The 23,826-nt window shown below is 35.3% G+C and overlaps 1 protein-coding gene across 1 annotated transcript in view; it reads left to right on the top strand.

Annotated features, from left to right (window-relative positions):
• Positions 1-23,826, top strand: part of CCDC102B (coiled-coil domain containing 102B) — a gene marked incomplete at both ends in the record, with an annotated part of 181,996 nt that overhangs the window by 27,559 nt on the left and 130,611 nt on the right. Inside the window, 2 exon segments of the mRNA XM_080714665.1 lie at positions 2,890-3,110; positions 13,055-13,163. Of these exon segments, the coding sequence (XP_080570791.1) occupies positions 2,890-3,110; positions 13,055-13,163 (330 nt within the window).

The following is a 23,826-nucleotide window of genomic DNA, read 5'->3' as shown; positions in this document are numbered from 1 at the left end:
TCTTAAAGTTTTGAAAATTCTATGAAAAGTAAACTTTTTAAAAACCCTACTTTATTTAGATGTTTATATACTTAACAATGAGTCCCCTTTATACAGCGGTAAATGCTTTTAATTACCTGTGGAACACACTTCAGGAAATTTTAGGAAATCATGGAACCTTCCATAAAAGTTTCAGTTTACGTTGTTAACCCTATGTTTCTAAAAACACGTCAGTTCAGTTTGCAGCCTTGTAACTTGGCTTAAAAGCTAAATCCTTTATTTTATAGATAGTTTTAATTTATATCCCAATGTAAAAAACATTAAAAAGATTGCAGTAGTATGGTTACTTCCATGTGTTTGTTGTTCTAGTTTTTGTTATTGTTAACTAGACAATTTAGGTTGCTAATACTTTTACATACATCTTTGGAGAAATAGTATATATGCTCATAATATAGTGGTGTTAGCATATAAATTTGAATATAGTGATTGGGATGAAGAAGCATTAGTTGACATGATGTGTCCTGAATCTACTAAATATTTTTTTGTTATTGCAAATTACTAGACTGTAGTTGATAAAGTGAAGGCATTTTTACACAATTTTTATATTGGGTAATTCTTTTTTTTTTTTTTTGGTTGTACTGGGGGTGGAAACCAGGGTCTTTCTACCACCGGGCTATACTCCCAGACCTATTTTATATTTTCTTTATAAACAGGGTCTCACTAAGTTGCTGAGAGCCTCACTAAGTAGCGGAGGCTGGCTTTGAAACCGTGCGATCCTCCTGTCACAGCCTCTCAAGGGTGGGGATGTGTAAGTCAGGTACGCTTCCCGTGTTCCCTTGGGAATTTTCAGTTCCCCTTTCGTAGCCTACCTCAGGATGGATGGTCGTGACCTGTTATTTGTTTTGTCTTTTTCTTTCTTCCCCATTGAACTTTGGAAAGATGATTTGATATTAGATTGGTTCCCCATAATATCCCAATGCCTACATTACCTGACTGAGGATTCCTGAAGTTTGTCAATTAAATTAAGATTTCAGTGAGACCAAAGTCCCTGAAGAGCAACAACTGTGTGGAAATAAATGAAGACCAAGTGCTTTATTATGCTTTTGTGGTGGCCATACTAATGGAAGCTATTTAATTACTAAATTCAAAACAATGTGTATTTACTGTAGTTTATTGCTGTATTTGTTCTAGGATTGGACAAAATGTAATTTGTTCTCCACTCTCAGAGTACAGTGATATTACTCCTATTTAACTCAGAAAATCCCATATAAAAGAAATAATATACAGATTGAATTAGCAACACTGAGTACTCTGTCCAATGGAGTAGGAGTATTGTTTTTATATACATGTATAATTGGAAACACATTTATGTTTTCTTTTAGTGTGTTCTGGGCATAGCTTTCAGGCTCTGTAGCAATGAAGGATTTAGAATTTTTTTGTAGTTCTCAACAAAACCTCAGTCTGACATAGCAGGCTGTAAGGTAATGGTTACAAACATCTCAGCTGAAAAGCATGGAGAGTTGGGTAATTCTTAAATACTTGAGGTTTCATTTGAAATGTATTTGTATCATCAAATATATTGCTAAACATATTGCTAAATTGCTAAAAACAATTTATATCTAGTAGATATTTTTAAAGCTCTATTTTTAAAAATAAGTACATTTTTTTCTGATTGTAAAGAAATAAATATTGGCTATGAAGAAATTTTAATCAGCTTTCTTTCTTTTTTTGTGGTGGTAGTGGGGACTGAACCCAGAGACATAGAGGCATCAGGGACATTCTATCTCTGAGCTACAACCTTATCCCTTTTTAATTTTATTTTATTTTTAAAAAGAGTCTCACTAGGTTTCTGAGTCTCACTATGTTGCTGAGACTGGCCTCAAAGCTGTGACTCTTCTGTCTTAGTCTCCCAAGTGCTGGGATTGCAGGCATGGGCTGCCACGCCTGGCTTATCAGCTGTTTTTACTTTGACCAGTTTCCCTGCCAACTCTAGACTTAAAGAGAAAGATACTTGAGTACTTAAAGCTTATCTGAACACAGTATTTGTTCAAGGTCTTTTTTTATACCTTAAAAATAAGATACATGATTTATTTTATTGTTTACAAGTAGTACAGATAATTACAAAATTAATTCTGGAATAAAGTAAGACATAAATAGTTCTAATGTGTTTGAAATACTATTGAGATTTTAATTGAAATTGACTTCATTTTATTTACATCAAGAGTCAGGGAAAATTTAAATTATAGACAAATACATATAATGAGTTCAACAAAGCTTAAGAATTATTTATAAGATTTTTGTGTAATGTGTGTTCAGGTAACTGATGTCCAGATTGTTAGTTCTGTTTTGTTAAAGTCTACATGAGTTTTAACTAGTATAGTAAAATTCAGTACACAAGCTTATTAAAATATTCAAGATCTTCCTGAAAATAAATTCTTTTCTGTCCTCCAAAAATGTTTTAAAATATCAGTTTTCTTTACTTGGAAATTCTCAAGGGTGTTTTTACAAAACAAACTTTAGAGAGTACCTCAATCTACTTAAAAATTCATTATAATTATTAAGGTTTATACAGGTTCAAAATAAAGAATAAAAAATAGGGCTGGGTCTGTAGCTTGGAGGCAAAATACCTGTGGATTCCATCTCCAGTACCGAGAAGAAAAAAAAAGGGACAAACTTCAAGTTAAAGCAGACCTTGGAGATATTATTTTATTATGGTATTATAGAACTTAGAAAAAATAAGTTTGAAGAAGAATGTTATCGTATAAAAAATCCTTAGGGAATTATGATGAGTGATAATATTGATTTAATATTTATTACAACCTTCATTTCCTTTTGAAATTGTTGGTTTATGATTTTTCTCAAAAGAAACACCGTATTCAACAATAGTGTATTACGTTTTCTCTCTTTCAGGAAGAAGGTGTGGTTATTGCTCCATTAAAATTACATGAGGAGATAAAACACAGTCCAGACTGTACACACTTATTCAATAATGATGGTACTGGGAACTGTTCAGTGAGACCTGGGCTGAGGCGCTCAACAAGGAGCCCACCTCAGGAGAACAAATCAGCTGAAGAGCCAGCCATGCAGGTCCACTGGGAGGAATTCCAAAAAATCCTGTGGCAAGAGAGGCAGTAAGTATTCCTCATCATCTCCCTGAAACAAGGCTGCAGTTAAAATTTCTTAAAATCTAAAGTCTGATAAAGCAGTTCCTTGATAATGCATTTTACCCACATGTACTTACTATATACCATTATCTATACCTAGCACTCACGAGTGCTGGGGCCCAGAAAGCTAGGTTGCTAACAAGCTAAGTTGCTCAGGCTAGCCTCCAACCTGCAGTCCTCCCAAGCACTGGGATTATAGGCACTTGCCAACTTGGCTGCTGGGCCCTTTGTGTTCTACTCTTTAACCTTGAGCATAGCTTGACACAGACAACCCATCTCACGTGTGGCTTCTACCTGAAAGGCTCAAAAACTGGGGTAAATGAAAGGGTGGGAGCTCAAGATCTGAATTTCGCTCTCTCACATATCTGATGAAATCTCAGGGTAGTTTTGATTTGCATCTCTAATTGCTAATGTGTTGAGCATTTTTTATGCATTTATTGGCCATTTGAATTTCTTCCTTCGTGAAGTGTCTATTTAGTTCAGTTGCCCATTTTTTGATTGGGAGACTCTTACTGGACAGAATCAGACAAAGGAAAGGTATCCACACACATCCAATAGATTGTATAAATGTAACCATAACTATATTTTAGATAGTGGTTTCAATTTCCCTGGTTTAAATTGACTGAGATAGGTATGTAAACAAGTCTTTCACTAATTCTATAAGCTATTTGTTGGCCATTCCCTGTCCATCAGCCAGGAATTTCTCACTAGGCCCTTTGCAAATTTTTAGTTCTGCTAATTCTCTTTCTCAGATTTTTTGTCTGTACCTCATGATATTTATAGATTGTCATAAACTAGCATCTGCATATTGAGTACATACTTATTATTCTACTATTAGGGACAAATTCCTAGTAAAAGCAATCACCATTACTAAAAAAGAGAATAAAGTCAAATGGGATTTGAGCCTGTATACATACAAACAATTTTGTCTGGCTCTAGATGTCTCAGTCAAATTTAAATCTCTGCATTTTTACTTCTTGAAAGACTTAGCTTTAGACTGTTACAAAATGTTCTCAAACCCACTCACAGTGTATAAGGATGTGCTACATTTTCTTAGATACAGCCTTTTCTATCCTAAAGAGCCTGTTTTAATAATATTCACATGCACTCCATTAAGATATGTGACTATAATGCACCAATAAAAGTTAAAAATAATATCCATATGCTATCATTATGTGTCCACTTATATATGCCAAAATATATTTTTATTTCCTTGTAGCAGATTAACAGTTCCCAGAGTTGGTAAATTCTCTACCTCTCAGCAATTTTAGTATAAAATCCAAAGACCAGCCAAAGAAGAAGGGTGAATGGCAGCTTTCATTTGGCTTTGTTCTCTGCCTGTCCTCTTTTAGACACAACCCTCGAATGCCATGAGTCATGGTGTGTCTGTCCATAAATCAACCTTTGCATGCCATCCACAGGAGGCAATTGCTCTCTTCTAATATCACAAGGGATATTCCCCAAGGATATAGAATTACTATAAATCTTTCAAATCTTCTAAATCTTCCCTGCTGGAATTTCAGTGAGTGGGTGGCTTGAGTAAGGAAGATGTGAATATATTTTTTTCTGTGTTCCCAGCTAGTGGGAAAATTCTCTTGGCCAATGCACAGGAAACAGCTGAGGAAAGGCAGGGAAGATTATCTGCCATTTTTCTTAATTCAAGCCTCTTCATCAAATAGACTGGGATCATTATTTTATTCACATGCAGAATACCATGGAGTTTTATAAGTACCCAATACATGAGAGCTACTCATATGCTAAAAATTTATATATTTCTGAGTTTCCAGGTACAACATTTGGAAATAATGTAGAGAACGCAATGCTTGTAGAGATCTAAATGTACTTAAACTTTTTGAGAAGATGCGTGTTGTCAGTATTGAATCCGCAGTAAGGGACAGTATGAGGTAAAAAATTTTGGTAAACTTAATTTTATTGGTGCATTGATTGGTAAACTTTTTAACACAGAGAATAAGTTCTTAAATTTAATGACAGATCTCCAGTATCCCTTGGGAATTGCTTGCTTAGTACTACTTAAACTGAGCTTTTATCCTTTCTATTTTACTTTCTATATAAGTAATATGCTTATTATTTTGCTTAGCTTACTTAAATGTTTAATATTCCCTAATAAAATGAGGCTTAAAATACTAGTGAAAAAGTGTAGCAAATTAAAAATACTTCAAGATGTATATATCTATATCTGTCTCCATATATATCCGTATATATAGATGTATGAGAGATACAAAAGGACATGTCTCTTGTAAGTATGTATACTCCTCGGTTAACACAATGCAATGGTCATCCTGCAAAGTTGTTTGATATTTCTTACTGTAATATGATAAAAATTGGAAAGTCAGGCCCAGTTTACTTTTTTCTATCACTGATGGATGCTTGGTAATTAACAGTAAATTTAGTAAGTTCTTTTAACTTTCCAGTATCTTTTGTGTTTGGGCAATTCTCTACCTAATGAGATGGAGTTTATTTTTTCTCTGCCTAGATTATACAAATTTCAGGAAGTCTCCACCACAGTCTTCCTTGCAAGGACAGTGTAGGGGGGATGGGCCTAGGGACAGCTGTCCAGATGTGACTATTTTGACTTCACAGAAAGAGCTAGTGCCCAAGCAGAGCCCAGAACTCAAATCCTACCTGGGGAGGTAGGGTAGGCAGCGGTCCCTGTTGCATTTGTTTCCAGGGGCAGCAATGACCTCTACTTCTTAGAGACACCACCTCGTTGTCTATATTGGGGGTCTTGAGGACACACAGTCAAGTCTGCACCTCAGTGCTGGCTGCAGTCCTCTGCTCACAGGAGTATCCATGGCTTCATTCCTGTTTCTTGCTGCATGGGTTCCCCATTTGCTTCTCTGGCTCTCTCAAATATTCTTTGCACTTTTAATATTCTATTCCAAGAAAGCTAGCGAACTTGAATATATTTGCTTCCAGATACAAAACTGAGAGCAGGGGAATGTTCAGGTCACAGATGGAGGAGGCTCCAGACACTGGGGTCTTCTTGGGCCATTTCTATGGCATGAGAATACATTTGCCCCTGCCTGCTCTGCCCCAAGCCTTGTGGCCTCTCTGGAGATTTCTGAGATTCACGGTGTTTTTTAAATACAACTCTTTTCTAAGTTAATTAATCACAAATGGCTTTGGCTCTTTGCAACTAGAATTCCTACTGCTGAAAGATGTCATTATAATTATTTGGAAATCACAATCACAAAATGGGATATATGTTGCTTCATAAAAACACAATTACCCAAACTTTTGTAAATCCTAACTCTAGTTATTTAGGCTGCTAGAAAAATGGATATCTACATCTCATAAGTTAATTATTTCAATTTAGCAAAACATTTTGCTTATTAGATATTTCCCAATAAAATTTTCCACAGTTAAAAATGATTATAATTTATATATTAATGTTTTAGCACCTTTAACCCCTGAGAAATATTTTGAATTATCTTCCTTCTAGCTATTCAGATTTTATTTCCAATTACTGCTGGATCATGATAGATAACAAAGTTTCAGTAATCAGACAGAAAAAATCATATCTGTCCATAAGATAATTTTGTTAGTCATTTACCTTTTAAAGACTGTAAATTGAATATATTTTAGCAACCAAATTTTAAAAGTTTATAACATCAGGTAAAAGATTCATGATGATATAGCTTTGCTGAGCTTTGTTTTTTTTAAATTTTGTTTGTTTAAAGAATGCATGCATGAAATATGCAATATTTCAATTTACAATAAAGTAAATATGAGGATATTTTTATCATTAGGTAAGATAGCACACTCTTCATTTACATATTTTGAAATCTCTCTGAAACAGAATAAACTGATTAAGATAGAAAATTAAGGATTTATAGAGTGCCCTCTGCTGCATAGATTTAGATGTGCGGTGTTCCTAACACTTGCACAAAACTACTCATTTATTTTTAATGAAACCATACAAAACATTTTCAAGTTCAACATTCTCAACCTTTTACGAATAACCTGTTTTCTAATTCCCATGACCAAATTGTAACTTTTTTTTACATGGTAAAAATACATGACTTCTTCAGAAAACTAATATATTGATTATTTTTATTATTTTTTTCAGTACTGGGGATGGAACCCAGGGGCATTCTACCTCTGAGCTACACCTCCAGCCCTATTTTTTATTCTTTCTTTTAAAACAGGTTCTCACTGAATTGCAAAGGGCCTCACTAAGTAGCAGAGACTGTCTGCAAACCTCAATCCTCCTGTTTCAGCCTTCCACATGCTGGGATTACAAGCATGTGCCACTACGTCCTGCCCCCAAAATGTTTATTCTGCAGTAATAAGAAATTATTTTTATATGAATGTGAACTATTTTAATTAATTTGAAATTTTAAAATATCATTTATTAAAATATACTGTTAAAACTGACATTTGATTTCTCAATGTATATTATTTTGAATTTCTGGTTTTAAATATTCATAATTATCAAATATACAAATATATAAAAACGATGTTAAGATTAGAAACATATAAACCAGATATAATGGTACATGCTGGCAATCCTAGTACTTGGGAGGCTGACAGGAGAGGGTCCCAGTTTCCAGGCCAGCCTTAACAACTCAGAGAGACCTTGTTTCAAAATAAAATAATACAAATCAAAAAATTCAGTTGTATCAGATTAAAAAGCTCATGTGAAGCAAAAGAAACTCTCAAGAACCTAAGAGAAAGTCTACAAAATGAAAAAAAAATGCCAGCTATTCCTGATAAAGGATTGGTATCTAGAAAATATAAAGAGCTTCAAAACCTCAAAACTAAAAATAACAAAGAATCAACTTAAAATGGAAGATGGATCTAATAGATACTTCTCAAAAGAAGAAATACAAATTAAGAATAAATAAATGATAAAAAATGTTCAGCATCATTAGCAATCAGGGAAATGCAAATCAAAACTACACTGAAATTCTATCTAACTCTAATTAAAATGGTAATCATCAAGAATTCAAACAATAATAAATGCTGGTGAGGAAGTGGTGAAATAAGAACTCTTATATATTCTTGACTCAGTTTAGGAAGGTTGTATTTATCTAGGAAGTTGTCGATTTCCTCCAGATTTTTCATTTTGTTGGAGTATAGTTTTTCAAAGTAGTCTCTGATAATCCTCTGGATTTCTACACTGTCAGTAGTAATTTCTCCTTTTTCATTCCTTATCTTCATTATTTGGGTTGATTTTCTCTCTCTTTTTTTTTTACTTAGGTTGGGTAGTGGTTTATCTATCTTATTAATTTTTTCAAGAAACCAGCTTTTGGTTTTGTTGATTTTCTGTATTGTTTTTTATTCTCTATTTTGTTAATTTCTGCTCTAATTTTAATAATTTCCTGTCTTCTGCTGGCTTTGGGGTTCAATTGTTTCTGCTTTTCAAGGTCTTTGAGGTGTGTCATTAGGTTATTTATTTGAAGATTTTCTTATGTTTTTCTTATGTGAGCACTCAGTGCTATAAATTTTCCTCTTAATACTGACTTTAAAGTGTCCCAGAGGTTTTGATATGTTGTATCTTTATTTTCATTCATTTCTAGAAATTTCTTGATTTCACCTTACATCTTCTATGACCCATTCTTCATTTAGAAGTATGGTGTTCAGTCTCCACATGTTTATATTGTTTCTCTGGGTCTTCTTATAGTTGATTTCTAGTTTCATTCCATTATGGTCTAAAATGACACAGGGAAGTATGTAACATTTTTTAAATTTGCTAATGCTCATTTTTTGTCCCAGGATGTGATCTATTTTGGAGAAGTTTCCGTGAGCAGCTGAGAAAAATGTAAACTCCGCTGTAGTTGGGTGAAATATTCTATATGTGTCCAATAGGTCCATTTGGTTAATGGTGTTCTTTAGTTCTGAGGCATCTTTACTGACCCTTTGTCTGGAAGATCGGTCTAGTGTTGTGAGAGGTGTGTTGAAGTCTCCCAGCATTATTGTGTTGGGATTTATGTGTGACTTCATGTCACAAAGAGTTTGATTTATGAAAGTAGCTGCACCTATGTTTGGGGCATAGATGTTGATTATTGTTATTTCCTCTTGCTGATTATTCCTTTTACCAGTAAAATATGACCTTCTTTGTATCTTCTGATAAGTTTGGGTTTGAAGTCTAACTTGTCTGATATCATAGTTGCTACACCTGCTTGTCTTCGAGTTCCATTAGCATGGATTACCTTGCTCCAGCCCTTTACAACGAGAGACCTTGAAGCTCCTTGAAGAGGACATAGGTCCAACACTGCAACACATAGGCACAGATAAACACTTTCTCAACAAGACCCCAAAGGCACGACAAATTAAAAGGCGAATCAATACATGGGATTGCATGAAACTGAAGAACTTCTGTTCAGCAAAGGAAACTGTCAAGAACCTCAATCAAGAGCCAACAGAATGGGAAAAGATTTTTGCCACCTACACCACCAATAGAGGATTAATATCTATAATATACAGAGAACTGAATAAACTCAACACTAAGAAAACAAAGCATTCAATAACAAAATGGGCAAATGAACTAAATAGATACTTCACAAAAGAAGAAATTCAAATGGCCAATAAATGAATGCTCAACATCACTGGCAATCAGAGAGATGCAAATCAAAACTACCCTGAGATTTCACCTAACTCCAACTAGAATGGCAATCATTCAAAATACAAACAACAGTAGATGCTGGCAAGGATGTGGAGAAGTAGGAACTCTAAAACATTGTTGGTGGGATTGCAAATTAGTGCAACCACTTTGGAAAACAGTATGGAGAATCCTCAGAAGAATGGGAACAAATCTACCATTTGATCCAGCAATACCACTTCTGGGTATCTACCCAAAAGAAAAGAAACCAAACTACCAAACTAATGCATGTGTATCTATGTTCATAGCTGCACAATTCACCATAGCCAAAGTGTGGAACCAGCCAAGATGTCCATCAACAGATGAATGGATTACAAAACTGTGGAATATGTCCACAATGGAATTTTACTCAGCCATCAAAAAAAAAAAAAACCTCAATTACATCATTTTCAGGGAAATGGATGGAACTGGAGGACATTATGCTAAGTGAGATTAGTCAGCCACAAAAAATAAGAAATCAGATGCTTTCCCTAATATGTGAGAGTTAGGGAGAATTGGGTCATAGGAGGAACTCTAGATGAAAAAGAAAATTCTATGGAGAAGCAAACAAGGCAACCTAAAGGAGGAGAAATGAGGGGGGAAGAGGAAAATCTCTAAAACTCACAATGTACTTAAACATATTGAAGTCAACCACTAAGCCGAGCAAGGGAGGGAGGGAAAGGGGAGGGAATGGGGTGGGAATTGGGTAGGGGTTAAATCAGTGATGTGTGCATGTCTGTACACACAAGTTTTTTAACCCAATATGATGTATGAATATAATGCACCAATAAAAATTAAAAAAAAAAGAACTCTTATACGCTGTTGGTAGGATTGCAAATGTACAGCTGCTATGGAATCTAATGTGAAAGTTCCTTAAAGGACTGAGAATGTCTCAAGACTCCAAAGGCACAAGACACTTAAAAGTGGATTAACACATGGGATTGCATTAAACTGAAGAGCTTCTGTACAACATAGGAAACCATCAAGAACCTCAACAGAGAGCCAAAGGAATGGGAGATTTTTTGCCAACTATTCCTTTGATAGAAATCTAATATCTAGAGTATACTTGGGACTCAGGAAACTCACAGCTAAGAAAACTAATAACCTAATTAAAAGTGGGGAAATTAACTAAGTTTCTTATTTACAAAAGAAAAAATTCAAATGGCCAATACATGTATAAAAATGTTCAACATCATTAGCAATCAGAAGGATGCAAGTCAAAACTATCCTGAAATTACACCTGAGTCCATCTAAAATGGCAATCCTTCAAAACACAAACAACAACAAATCCTGGCGAGGATGTGGAGAAGTGGGAACTCTAATACATTTTTGGTTGGATTGCAAATTTGTGCAACCACTTTGGAAAACAGTATGGAAGAAGAATGGGAATGAACCTACCATATGATCCAGCAATACCACTTCTGGGTATCTACCCAAAAGAATGGAAACCAAACTACCAAACTAATGCATGCATATCTATGTTTGTAACTGCACAATTCACCATAGCCAAACTATGGAACCAGCCAAGATGTCCATCAACAGATGAATGGATTACAAAACTATAGGATATGTACACAATGGAATTTTACTCAGCCATAAAGAAGAACAAAATTGTGTCTTTTTTGGGGAAAAGGATGAAACAGAAGAACATTATGCTAAGTGAGATTAGTCAGTCACAAAAAGTAAAAAATCGGATGCTCTATCTAATATGCAGAAGCGAGGGAGAAAAAGGGTCAAAAGAGGAACTCTAGATGAGGAAGGAGATGCCACAGATGACTAAATAAGGCAACCTAATTGATGTGGATGGGGGGAGAGGGAAATTTCCAAATGTACATGATGTACATTCATAAACATACCACAGTCAGTCACTAAGCCAAACATGAGAAGGGGGGGAGGGAAAGGGATGGGAATTGGGAAAGGGCTAAATCAGTGAGTGTCCATGCATGCCTCTACCATCTTGCACCCCATTAAGATGAGTGACTACAGTAAGATATGCACCAATAAAAATAATTTTTAAAAGACTAGGAATAAAGTCTCCTTATAACCCAGACATACCACTTCTTAGGATTTTCCCAAAAACACTGAAATCAGATTTTTATAAGGACAGATGCATTTCCATGTTCACAGCACCTCAATTCAGAGTAACTAAATTTCAGAACCAACCTAGGTGCTCATCAACAGATGAATGTATTACAAAATTATGTTATATACAAAAAGAGTTATAGTCTGCCATTAAAATAACATAATTATATCACCTGCAGGAAAAAGTGAGATTAAGTAGCCATAGAAAATGAAAGAGTATGTTTTCTCTTATAAGTGGAAGCTAGAGAGAAAGTGGAAAATAGAGATTTCAGATAAACCAGGAGAGACACTAGTGCAGTGGTGGAAAGGAGCTGGGAAGAGAGGAGGAGGGGAGAGGAGAAGGGAGATCGAATGGTGCTAACTATTCAAATGACCCTCTGTTCATGCATGAAACTCTTTGTATAGATTTAAAGGCTATCGATGGGGAGAGGAGAGCAGACGGGAATAGGATAAGAGCTCGAGGAAAACACAGTGAATGCTACATGGGTGCATTTATCACTCTGAATCTCATTGTGACATCAAATTGCAATGCACAAATAAAAATGTGAAAAAAATGAAATAGGGCTGAGGGAGCAACTTGGAGATGTTTCCTCTGGGTTTAACTCCCAGTATCCCCCTCAAAATTTAGAAATTATATATATATATATATATATATATATATATATATATATAATATATATATTCATACATAGGGTATATACCCTATGTATGAAAATAACCAAAATATGAGGATTTCAGAGAAATTCATGGGGCATATAAGAGAAAGCAAATAGTCAAGACTGGAAATGCCAAATTAAATGCATTTAATGTACTATAAAGCTAATGAACAGAATAACAAGTCAAACCCAGTTTTATTTAAAATTTTTATAAGTTGAAAAACATTTTCTCTCATAATGATTATGAATAAATGTCAAATATTAGAAAATTAATTCAGGCATGTTGGCACAAACCTGTAATTCCAATATTTTGTGAGGCTGGGACAAGAAGATTTGAAATTCAAAGCCATCCTCAGCATTTTACTGAGGATTTGTAACTTAACAAGACCCTGTTTCCTAATTTAAGCAGATAATAGGTCTGGTTGTGTGGTTCAGAGGTAGAAGTATCTCTGGATTTAATCCTCAGTACCAAATAATTTTAGAAAAAGAAATTTAAAAATTCGATGCATTTCTAAAATTATTTAAAAACTATGTCTGTTTTGCTTTCTTTTAAATCTTGCATGATGTAGAATGCGTGCCAGTTTGGAAAAAGAAATCGAACGCCTGGAGTCGGCTTTGTCAGTCTGGAAATGGAAGTATGAAGAGCTGAAGGAGTCAAGGAGAGCAAATGGGAAGGAGGTACGGGAGCTGCGTGTAAGGGGGGAACAGGGCCAGGGTCGCTCTCTTCCAATGTGCAGACCAGTGGGCAAAAAGCAGGACACTTAACAGAAAGAAGTCATCAAAAGCTTGGTATCAGACAAATGAAACTGTTATGTGAGATTATCATTTTTAATTTTAGATAAATTGCCATAATACTAGATGTCAACTACTAAGCCAAGCATGGGAGGGAGGGATAGGGAGAGAATGGGGTGGGGATTGGGAAGGGGCTGACTGGGAAAAGTGTGCATGTATGTCTACAAAAATATGTATCCTACTATGATGTATGAATATAGTGCACCAATAAAAATAAATTAAAAAATAAAATTAAAAAAAATAAAAAATAAAAACAAAGAAAGAAGCAGGAATGCATAAAACTCGAGTTTCCTTTAGAAGAGGAAATGTGATCACAGACCTTTGGTGTGCTTAGTCAAACTCAGGACAAGAGAAGTTTTGTTCTAAATGACACATTGTTTTGTAGATATATGTTTCTCTTTATTTCTTTTTTTAAAAAAAACTCAAATATATATCTTAGGTGTGTGACATGATGTTTGAACATACATGTATAGATAGTCAAATTGTTAATAATCAACTGTATGACACAATTAATTAGCCATTCTAGGGACATGTGAACAGTTTAGGAATATATTGAAGATATATATCCTACCATCTATCAAACCAAATTTTCATATTCTTTTATGAAGCATCAGAAAATATAAATATATCTGAAGTATATTTAGATTCTTTTCATATTGACGTTAGAGTTATTCGTGGTTGCTTTTATACATTTTTTAAAAATATAATCAATAAGATGCTGTCATTCACCCTCTCTTTTCAATTAGTTAACAATATTTTCTATTTACACAATGTAAAAAGCATGTAAATCCTGTCATCTGCAATAACACGGATGGAACTGAAGATCATTATATTAAGTGAAATAAGCCAGGCACAGAATGACAAGTACTGCATGATCATACTCATCAAAGTAAAACTGGTGATTTCATAGAAGTTGAAAACAGAATGGTGATCACCTGAGGCTGGGGAGAGGATAAAGAGAGATGGGAGAGATGAATCTATGGGTATTAACTCATAGTTAGATAGGACTAGAACATTCTGGATTGTTATATAACGGTAGGGTAACAATAGTAATGAAAATGCACTGTATATTTAAAAACATAAAAGAAAAGATTTTGAGTGGTTTCACCATCAAGAAATGCTAAATATTTGAAGAGATGGGTATGTTTAAATGGATTTAGCCAGATATAGTGATGAACACCTGTAATCCCAGTACTTGGGAAGTTGAGAAAGGAAGACTGCCTGTATAAGATCAATCTCAGAAATTTAGTGAGGTCCCTCAGAAACTTAGTGAGATTCTGCTTCAAGGTAAAAAATAAAATAGGATTGGGATTTTGCTATGACAATAGCTCAGAGGTAAAAAAAAGAAAAAGAAACAAGAACAAAAACAGAACCCTGGGTTCAATCCCCAGTACAAACAAAACAAAACCTTATTTAAACTATTTAAACACTACACAATGTGTGTGTGTGTATCTATATATATATGAACATCACAAGGTGCCCCATAAGTGTGTTCATTTTGCTTTATGTATAAGTTAAAAATAAATTTGCTAAAAAGTAAACATTAGTTGTACAAAGTCTGTAAATAAATATGTGGAAAAGAATAATGAGCAAAGCAAAAGTCATCAAATAATTAGCAAAATAATGACAAGACCAGTGCTCTCAAGTGGATTAATAGTTACCAGATGTGTATGCAATATACATGTGGGTTCATGTACACAATCATACACATATGTGGGTTTATAGTATTTACATATGCACAGGTCCCTAATTGAAAATGATATCTCTGAGTGTGAATATTTACAATGAACATTTACTGAAATATTAGCTCATAACACAAAAATCCTAGTATTCTTAAAGTGCATGTGTATATATGCTCTATATGATAATGCATTCTTAGGAAAGCTAATATTAAAAGTGGAATTGTTCTTAAATTTAATTGTAAAAAAGTCACCTGCATGTACCATCTCTTACCACTAGTGTGCAGTGTAGACTTGGTAATGTCAACGTTTCATAAGCCTTTTTATTCCAGCATTTTAACAACTTTGTAGGAACTGTTTTGGAAAGAAATCACAGCTTTGAGTTAGTTTACAAAGCAATGTGAATATTTAAAATATTTAATATTTTATGTTCAAAGTTGACTGTTGGTAGGAATTTGTATGATTTTCAGTATGCACATATATTTAAATTTATAAAGTATAATAAATGCTTATTATTATCTAAAAATAGGACTATTAAGAATACTTAGTCACCTAATTATAAATCTTTTCTTTGATTTATGTTTATATTATAATAGAACAAAGTTTTATACTACATTAAAAATGGCTTGCAGAATAAGTAGAATAGTACAATCATAAATACAATTGGTTGGTATTTAGAATAAGTGTGGCATTATTCAGCATTTGAAACTTAATATGAATTCTATTTTCTTACTCTGTTTCTCCTGAAACATTCTGATAACGACTTTCACTCTCACAGTCATTTTGATGTTTGAATACAAACATAATTCTTTTGTAGATGCCACAACTGCTAAAACCAAATACATGTCTGGTTAAGAGCTGCTGATGGAAAGATTAGCAATTGTTAAGAGTTAGAAACAGATGTTTTTGATAGAACTAGATTTTTTAAATGTACTTAAAACTCTGGTGTGGTTTAGTGAGAAATCTTTCTTCAATCACTAACATTTAAAGAAGAAAAATGGTAAGAATTTAATTGTAAATTCCAAGTAAATGTTTAAAATGCTACCAAGACAATGAGCAATAGAGGTAATTATATCCAAAATGCTGTCGTATGTTGAATTTAGTACTTATTCAGCTTTTCTCTTGCAAGTCTATACATATTGATTTAGAATTAGATTATAAATCTTGAGTGTGCTGAAATGATCATTTTTATGAAATCCTGTGGTCCAGAGGATCAGATGTTCATGTAAGTAACATTGATTACAAATAACTATGATATCTCATTTTATAAAAATCAATGACTCTCATTCTTTACATAATTAAAGAGATCCTATGAAATATGTGAGAATAATGCTAACATTAAATTAGTCTCAAACTCAAAGATTAAAATGAACTTTCATTTTCTTGAGAGTTCTGTGCTTTTACCTTGTATCTTGTTATGTATTAAAAATCTATCATTTTGTTATCATAAATAATATCGAATGGTTTATAACTTGCAAAGTCTTTAAAATTTACTATAATTAAATATTTACGGAAGCATAGGCCTTCTGCAACACCTTTAGTGTATTTATACTATACATATGAAGTCTTATTTTAAATACTTCAAAACACTTTTCTGGATTTTGAGGAAAAATGAATATTGGAATCATAAGATATATGCAACTAAAATTCTGCATCCATATCCTTTAAACAGCTATGTCACATAGGAGCTATTGTACACAAATTATGAAATGGCTCTTGAAGATGCTTATTAAAATATGAATGTGGGGAGATGCTGGCACAATGTGAAGACAAAACTATGTTGAAACATTGCTTTATTGCTCTTCTTGCAACTTAAAGAAATAATTCCATAGTAGTGACTGAAAATAATTCTTCCTCCAAACTATTAACTCACATCATTTCTTTATATCCCGGCTAGTTTTCCAGACAGAGCTGTCACAGCCTCACTTTCAGGTCTCTTTACCAGTACCACTGACTTGTTTTAACTCATTTTCCATCCACCAACCAGGATGGCCTTGCTAGAACACTGAATTAAATCACACTACCCCTTGTTTGAAATATCTCAATGACCTCCCTTTGGCTTAGAATAGTAGTTTACTTTCAAGTAATGCGTAAGGCCACAAAAGTCCAAACCCACTAGGCTGAACCATCAGTGCCAACATTTTCACAGATATCCAATAATGACACAACTCATTTCTCCCCTTACTACTTAGTAAACAACAACACAAATTTCAGTTACAGCTGCCCAATACATAACCTTTTGAACTTAGGGACAGTCACTTCGACCCATGTGTTTAGAGGGCAACCTTCTTTGATTCAGTGACTTTGTTGTTCCTGGGTTGTCAGAGGTCCCATAACTGGATACTAGGAATCTGACCAAACATTAGAAAAGAAGGAGGGGAATCATATAGGAATCTTTATGAACCAAATAGTGCACATTATGTCCCCTTCAGAACTCACAGGTAAACACTCAAGCGGCATAGTAACATATAGTAGGGGATGTTGAGAAATAATAGGAGCATACCTGGAAAGAAAAGGAAAACAAAATCAGTAAGCATCCAACTAGTGTTTGATGTGGAAGTCAATATATCAGGTAATATAGTAATATTTAAGATTATTTTTCATAAGAATATTTTTGTAAAGAATCATAATAAGGTATTTAGTAAAAACTTTCAAGCATAACAATGTAGCAGTATAAAATTCTGTGGGAGAAGTTAACTGGAAATATAAGCCTAAGAAGACAGAGGAACATTTCAGACTTTCCTATCTTTAGAGAAGAGCTTTTCTTTTCTTTCTTTCTTTCTTTCTTTCTTTCTTTCTTTCTTTCTTTCTTTTTTGTGTGGCTCTGGGAATTGAATTTAGGGGCATTCCACCTCCAATCTACTCCCCAGCCCTACTTTATCACTTACTTTTGAACAGAATCTCATTAAGTTGCAGAGGGCCTCCCTAAGATGCTGAGGCTGGCTTCAAACCTGTAATCTTCTTATCTCAGTCTTCCAAGTACTGGAATTACAGTTGTATGCCACCAAGCTGGGCTAGATAAGATCTTGTCAATGTACTGAAAATTAATTCCTAGTTCTCAGTTTGTCAAGAATGATATCTTATTAATACATGTATCAATTAATATATTGTCTTTATTATTTTTGGTAAGTTGTGAAGACTTTGACGTATATTTAAGAGAAAGTGGACTTCCTAATCTTGAACATTCATAGTAAAATCTTGATTTATATCCACACAGCTGGGGTGCTGGTGAACACTCCATCCCAAAACACACATAAGCAACCCTGTTGCTGCACAGCCTCTATTCTGGAGAAAGATGGCAAGACGTGTGTTCCTCCCAGACACCTCTTTCCAAAAGTAATTGGAGGGGTGGTTATGAAGGAAGAGCGCTATATGTTTTTAGCTGCCCTATTTAACTCACCAATTAGATAATTCCTTCTTCCTTCTGTATGGGTGAAGCAATGGATGGGGAAGAAAGAGTCTTGGAGGAAGAGCTGGCTATTTTCAGGGAAAGATGCTTTTAGTAAAGATGTTTTCCCTACTTTTTTTCACTAACCATTGTTTTCATGGCAGCAGTGCCTCTCCTGTTTCTTCTTTGTCATTATCCCCTGTCCACAGTATCCTAAAACTACACTGCCATGCATTCATCAGAGGACTTGGACAACTGCTGACTCCTTGGCTGAGTCCATGCTGCTATCTCTAGTCACAGCATCACACAGAGGTCTCTTCTCTCCTGCCAGCCAGTGACCCTGCTATTGACCCCAGTTTACCTATCGTTTTACGAAAGAGGACCCATTTCTATACAAGTTATGCATCTTTTTCCCATTTAACCTCCAAGCAACATCTGAGATGTTTAAAGACCTTATTGAAATGGACAGTTATTTTTGTGTTTGTTGGCTATAGATCTTGAACTGTCAGCTTCAGGAGAATGTAGTTGGAACTGCTTTATTCGCATCCTATATCCAGTACTGAGTAAATGTGCTTACTAGTTTGTGGCAAGTATTAAATGAACGAGGCTCTGCACTAACTTTTCTTACCACCTATAAATGCTTTTGTTTCTAAACCACGGCTGTGGCCATGGTGTTAGGTCAGCAGTTGAATGACTAGACTCATCCTTATTAGCCTCATGACTTGAATTCTCTGCATCCCTAAGGATTTTCGATTTTCCAGGGCACCGGAATGAGTCTTCATCCCTGAAGTCCTTTCCATCGTGAAAATCTGTTCAGCTTGTTCTCTGCACAACATAAGTTAGCTTATCGGGCCTGGAGTAGGAAAGATGAAACGTCATATTAGAATTCTGTAAATGTATAAGAAAAATGAAGCATATGGGACCCACTTTGCTGACATAAGTACCTTCAAGACCTTTCAAAACAAATGTAATTAAGAATAACATAAGCACTAAATTACATAAGTCAGAATTAATTAGACTACTAGTGGATAATTTATAGGCATTGCCAAGGTAACCCTCAGACACTGAGATGACTTACTTAATTCTTAGACTATTATGAGAATCATGAAGGAAATGTAGGCTATTCAGAAACCATATTCACTATGGAAATATAAAATAAAAATAAGATTGATATTAGATATTTTAGCATTTCTTATATTAAACAGTACTATTTTAAAATTTAAAAACAACAAAAAGAAAGCAGATATTAAATTGATCTATACAAATTAATAGTTTTTAGAATAATTGTAATAATAGATTAAAAAGAAATAAAGGACAAGGTCTTTAAAAAAAGTCACAGAATTAAATTGCCTTTCATGCTGATGAAGTCTCATACAGTGGGAAACATATACAGTAAGAAATAACTTTATTTAAATCTCAGCTGCTAGGATACTTTTTAGAGGTCCGTGCCCCAGATATAAAGTTTTTTTTTTTCTATAAGAAGTCTCCATACAAGGAGATTCAATTTAGACCATTCCATAGATAAGGGCCACCTCTTAGTACACACTGTTCGTCTTTTAACTGGAGGACCCTTGTCATGTTGAAGGCCAGGTCACCTGCCTTTTGTCTCTTGGAGGATACTCAACTCCCTTCTCTCCTCCCGTGTATCAAAGATAGATTTACACAGCTGACTTAAAAAAAATCAGATTGAAAGCCTAGCGTGGTGGCGCAGGCTTGTAATCCCAGCGCTTAGGGGGCTGAGACAGGAGGACCACACAGGTTTGAAGACAGCTTCAGTTACTTAGTGAGACCCTGTTTCTAAATAAAGTATAAACTAGGTCTGGGAGTGTCGCCCAGAGGTAGAAAAGCCCCTGGGTTCCACCCTCACCACAAAAAAAAAAAAAATCAGATTGAAAACAGAAATGTATATTACCCCATTCGATTTTTCCATGACACAAAATGAGATGATAAATTTAAAATTATCAATTCTTTTCATGTACACTGTATATCATTTTTATTTTATAAATACTTCTTCCTCTGAATATATAATTTGAGGTCAAGGAAGGAAGTTCAGGAGTAGTGTCCATTTTCCTTGTTAGAATATCTGAACTAATAGAAAATATAATATATATCATAATGTGCTCTCATCATTCTATCCAGCTTTTGCTATCTTATTTTTTGGCATACGTGTGTGATACTGGGGTTTGAACCTAGAGGCATTCTAATTCTGAGCTACACCTCCAGCCTTTTTTTAATTTATTGGTGCATTATAGTCTCACATCATATGTAGATCATGTATCATGTTGACAATGGCATATATCCACACAGTGCTTGGTGCCGCCTTTCTGCCTCCCCATTCCCCTCCCTCCTGATACAAGTATCCAGGTTAACAATGTTCTATTTACATACATACACACAGTCACAGGTAGCGTTTCCATTAATAACCTCAGCCTTCTTCCTCCCCTACTCATCCTCCCTGGCTTCACTGAGCGTCTCCTCCATCATCTGGAGTCCCTCTGGTATCCCAAATACTTCCTAGCTCGAGCATATTAGAGAAAACATAGGACCCTTCACTGTTTGTGATTTGTTAATCTCACTTAATGTTCTCCAGATCTTTCCATCTTCTTACAAATGACATAATTTTATTCTCCTTTTCTGCTGAGTAGAATTCCATTGTGTGTATTTCCCATAATTTTGTAATCCATTCATCTGTTGATGGACACCTAGGTTGGATCCATAGTTTGGCAATTGGGAAATGTGCTGCTATGAACATGGGTATGTGTATGTTACTGTAGTTCTCTGACTTCAACCCCTTTGGAAAGATATAGTGGTTTAGCTGGATCATATGGTAGATTCATTCCCAGTTTTCAAAGGAATCTCCACACACATATTTTTGAGACAGGATCTTACTAAGTTATCTTGCACTGGCCTCAAACCTGTGGTTCTTCTGTTTCATCCTTCCAAGTATTGGGATTAAAGGCAAGTGCTATGACTGCACCTGGCCATACTGCCTTCATTTAGAGTATAGTTTATTTTAGTTAATGGATGTTAACTTGAATATTTCATAACCCCACATGTTCTTGAAAGAATGAAAATTACTTTCAAAAGATATACTTGCACACTTGTAATCCCAGCATTTCGGAGGCTGAGACAGGAGGATCGTGGTTCAAGGACAGCCTCAGCTACTTAGTGAGGCCTTTTGCAACTCAGCGAGACCCTGTTTCAGAAAAAGTAAAGAATAAAAACCAGGGCTGAGGGTGTGGTTTGGAGGTAGAATGCTTCTGGGTTCCATCCCTAGTATTAAAAAAAAAGATATAATTGCAAACTCACCAAAATAAAAACTTTTGCATAGGACAGAAGAAAGCTAAAATGTAAAACTATTTTTATGTGAATATAATGCTAAAATAATAGTATTTAGTCATTAAATAGCATGAGAAGAACATTGAAAATGAACCATGCAGCAATTAGTGGAGAAATCTTGATTCCTTTGCGTGGGAGGACATAACTGTAAAAATGCTCAAGTAATTGAAAAGAATAAAAAAACAACAACCAAAATTAAAGCAAAGCAAAATAATGGGCCCAATAATCTAACAGAAGAAGATACACCGAGCTCTGTGTTTGCGTGTCTGTATCACATTGAACCTCTCTAAGATATATAATTGCAATACACTAATAAAAAAGCCCAATTATGGAACCAACAGAGGTGTCCATCAATAAATGGATGGATTACAAAATTATGGGCTATATACACAATGGAATTCTACTCAGCAATGAAAAAAACAAAATCATGTCATTGACAGGATAATGGATGGGCCTGGAGAATAGTATGTAGAGTGAAATTAGTCACAGAAAGTGAAGGTCACGTTTTCTCTCATATGCAGAAGCTGGGAGTGACTGGGACTCCAGAGGGACAGACTAGATAATGGGAGAGAAACCCCAGTGGAGCCAGGGAGGTCGGTCTAGGGGAGGGAGATGCAAATCAAAACTTCGCTGAGATTCCATCTAACCCCAGTCAGAGTGGCACGCATAAAGAAATCAAATAACAACACATGCTGGCGAGGATTGTAGGGAAAGTGGAGCTCTTTTACACTGTTGGACTGTTGGTGGGAGTGCAAACTAGTTCAGCCTCTATGGAGATCAGTGTGGAGATTCCTTAGAAAACTGGGAATGGAGCCACCATATGCATTCCCATGTTCATAGCAGCACAATTCACAAGAGCCAAAATATGGATCCAACCTAGGTCTCCTTCAACAGATGAATGGATTGCAAAATTATGGGAAATACACACAATGGAATTCTACTCAGCTATAAAGAAGAACAAAATCCTGTCATTGGCAAGAGGATGGGAAGATCTGGAGAACATTATGTTAAGGGAGACCAGCCAAGCACAGAAAGAGAGGGGACTTATGTTTTCTCTAATATGCCCAAGCTAGGGAGTAAGAGGGATACAAGAGGGACTCCAGACAATGGAGGAGAAACCCCACCAAAGCTAGAATGGAAGGAGAGGAGAGGAAGAAGGCCGAGGTTGATCAATGAAGGAGCTACAACCGAATTTGTGTAAAAATATAGCATGGTCAATCTGGGCACTCATTGTTGGTAGGGGAGAGAGGAAGTGGGGGGAAGGTACCAAGCATAGTCTGAATGTATGTTATTTTCAATATGTTCCACATAAAAATAAAAAATACAGGAAAAAGATTTATGTAGTAGTTATTACTAAGGCTTTCTAACTTTTATGGGGTTTGTGGTTTTCTTTTGGTGCTTTTCAGCTTTAAAAAGTCTGTGAATTGTTTTCGCATTCTTATTAGTACATATTTGCTTGCATTCTTAATCTTTATTTATCCCCAAAGTTTAAAGAAATGGGGATCTCTGTGAAACCTGAATTTTCCTAGGATCTCGTCTGCGCTTTCTCCGCCCTCTGAGATTCCGCTAGGTGGCGCTCCTCTCCGCGGAGTCTTTACTCTGCACACAGGTGTTAGCCCCGCATTTACAGCAGATGCCCTTCACCTGGGCTGATAATCACGCCCATACAGTGGAATTGCTTTGAGAACGGAAAGCAGAAGCTCATTTTCCCCCTTGTGAGCTCCTCGGCTACGTCCGGCTGATTCCCACTAAGAAGAGACTAGTAGATCCTTACAGATGGCACCAATTGGGGTGGACAGTCAAGGCTAGACTAAGGGAACCTGGGCCTGCTTGCTTGTGGTCTATTTACCATTGTTCTTTTTTTTATTTACTTTTTTACTATATAGAAGGTGTTTTTTTTTTTTTTCTTCTGATTCTAGACACCTGCACTGTTTGCACAAAAGGAACCGGGTCTCTGAAAAGAAGTGTTTTTCTCAGCTATTTGGTTGTGGGAAAGAATCACACAGATCTGTCTCCTCTCCTGAAATTCCAAGACGGCCACACGTTAGGGAATGCACTGCCAAACTTGAATTCACAAAATTGTCAAAACATCATCTAAGATAAAGTGCTTCCAAGGAAAACTTAGGTAGAAAGTAAGAGGTGT

This window comes from Muscardinus avellanarius (genome assembly GCF_963383645.1).
Source record: "Muscardinus avellanarius genome assembly, chromosome: 17".
Classification (NCBI taxonomy): Eukaryota; Metazoa; Chordata; class Mammalia; order Rodentia; family Gliridae; genus Muscardinus; species Muscardinus avellanarius.
The sequence above is the reverse complement of the archived record's forward strand: the minus strand, read 5'-3'. Positions and strand labels throughout refer to the sequence as shown.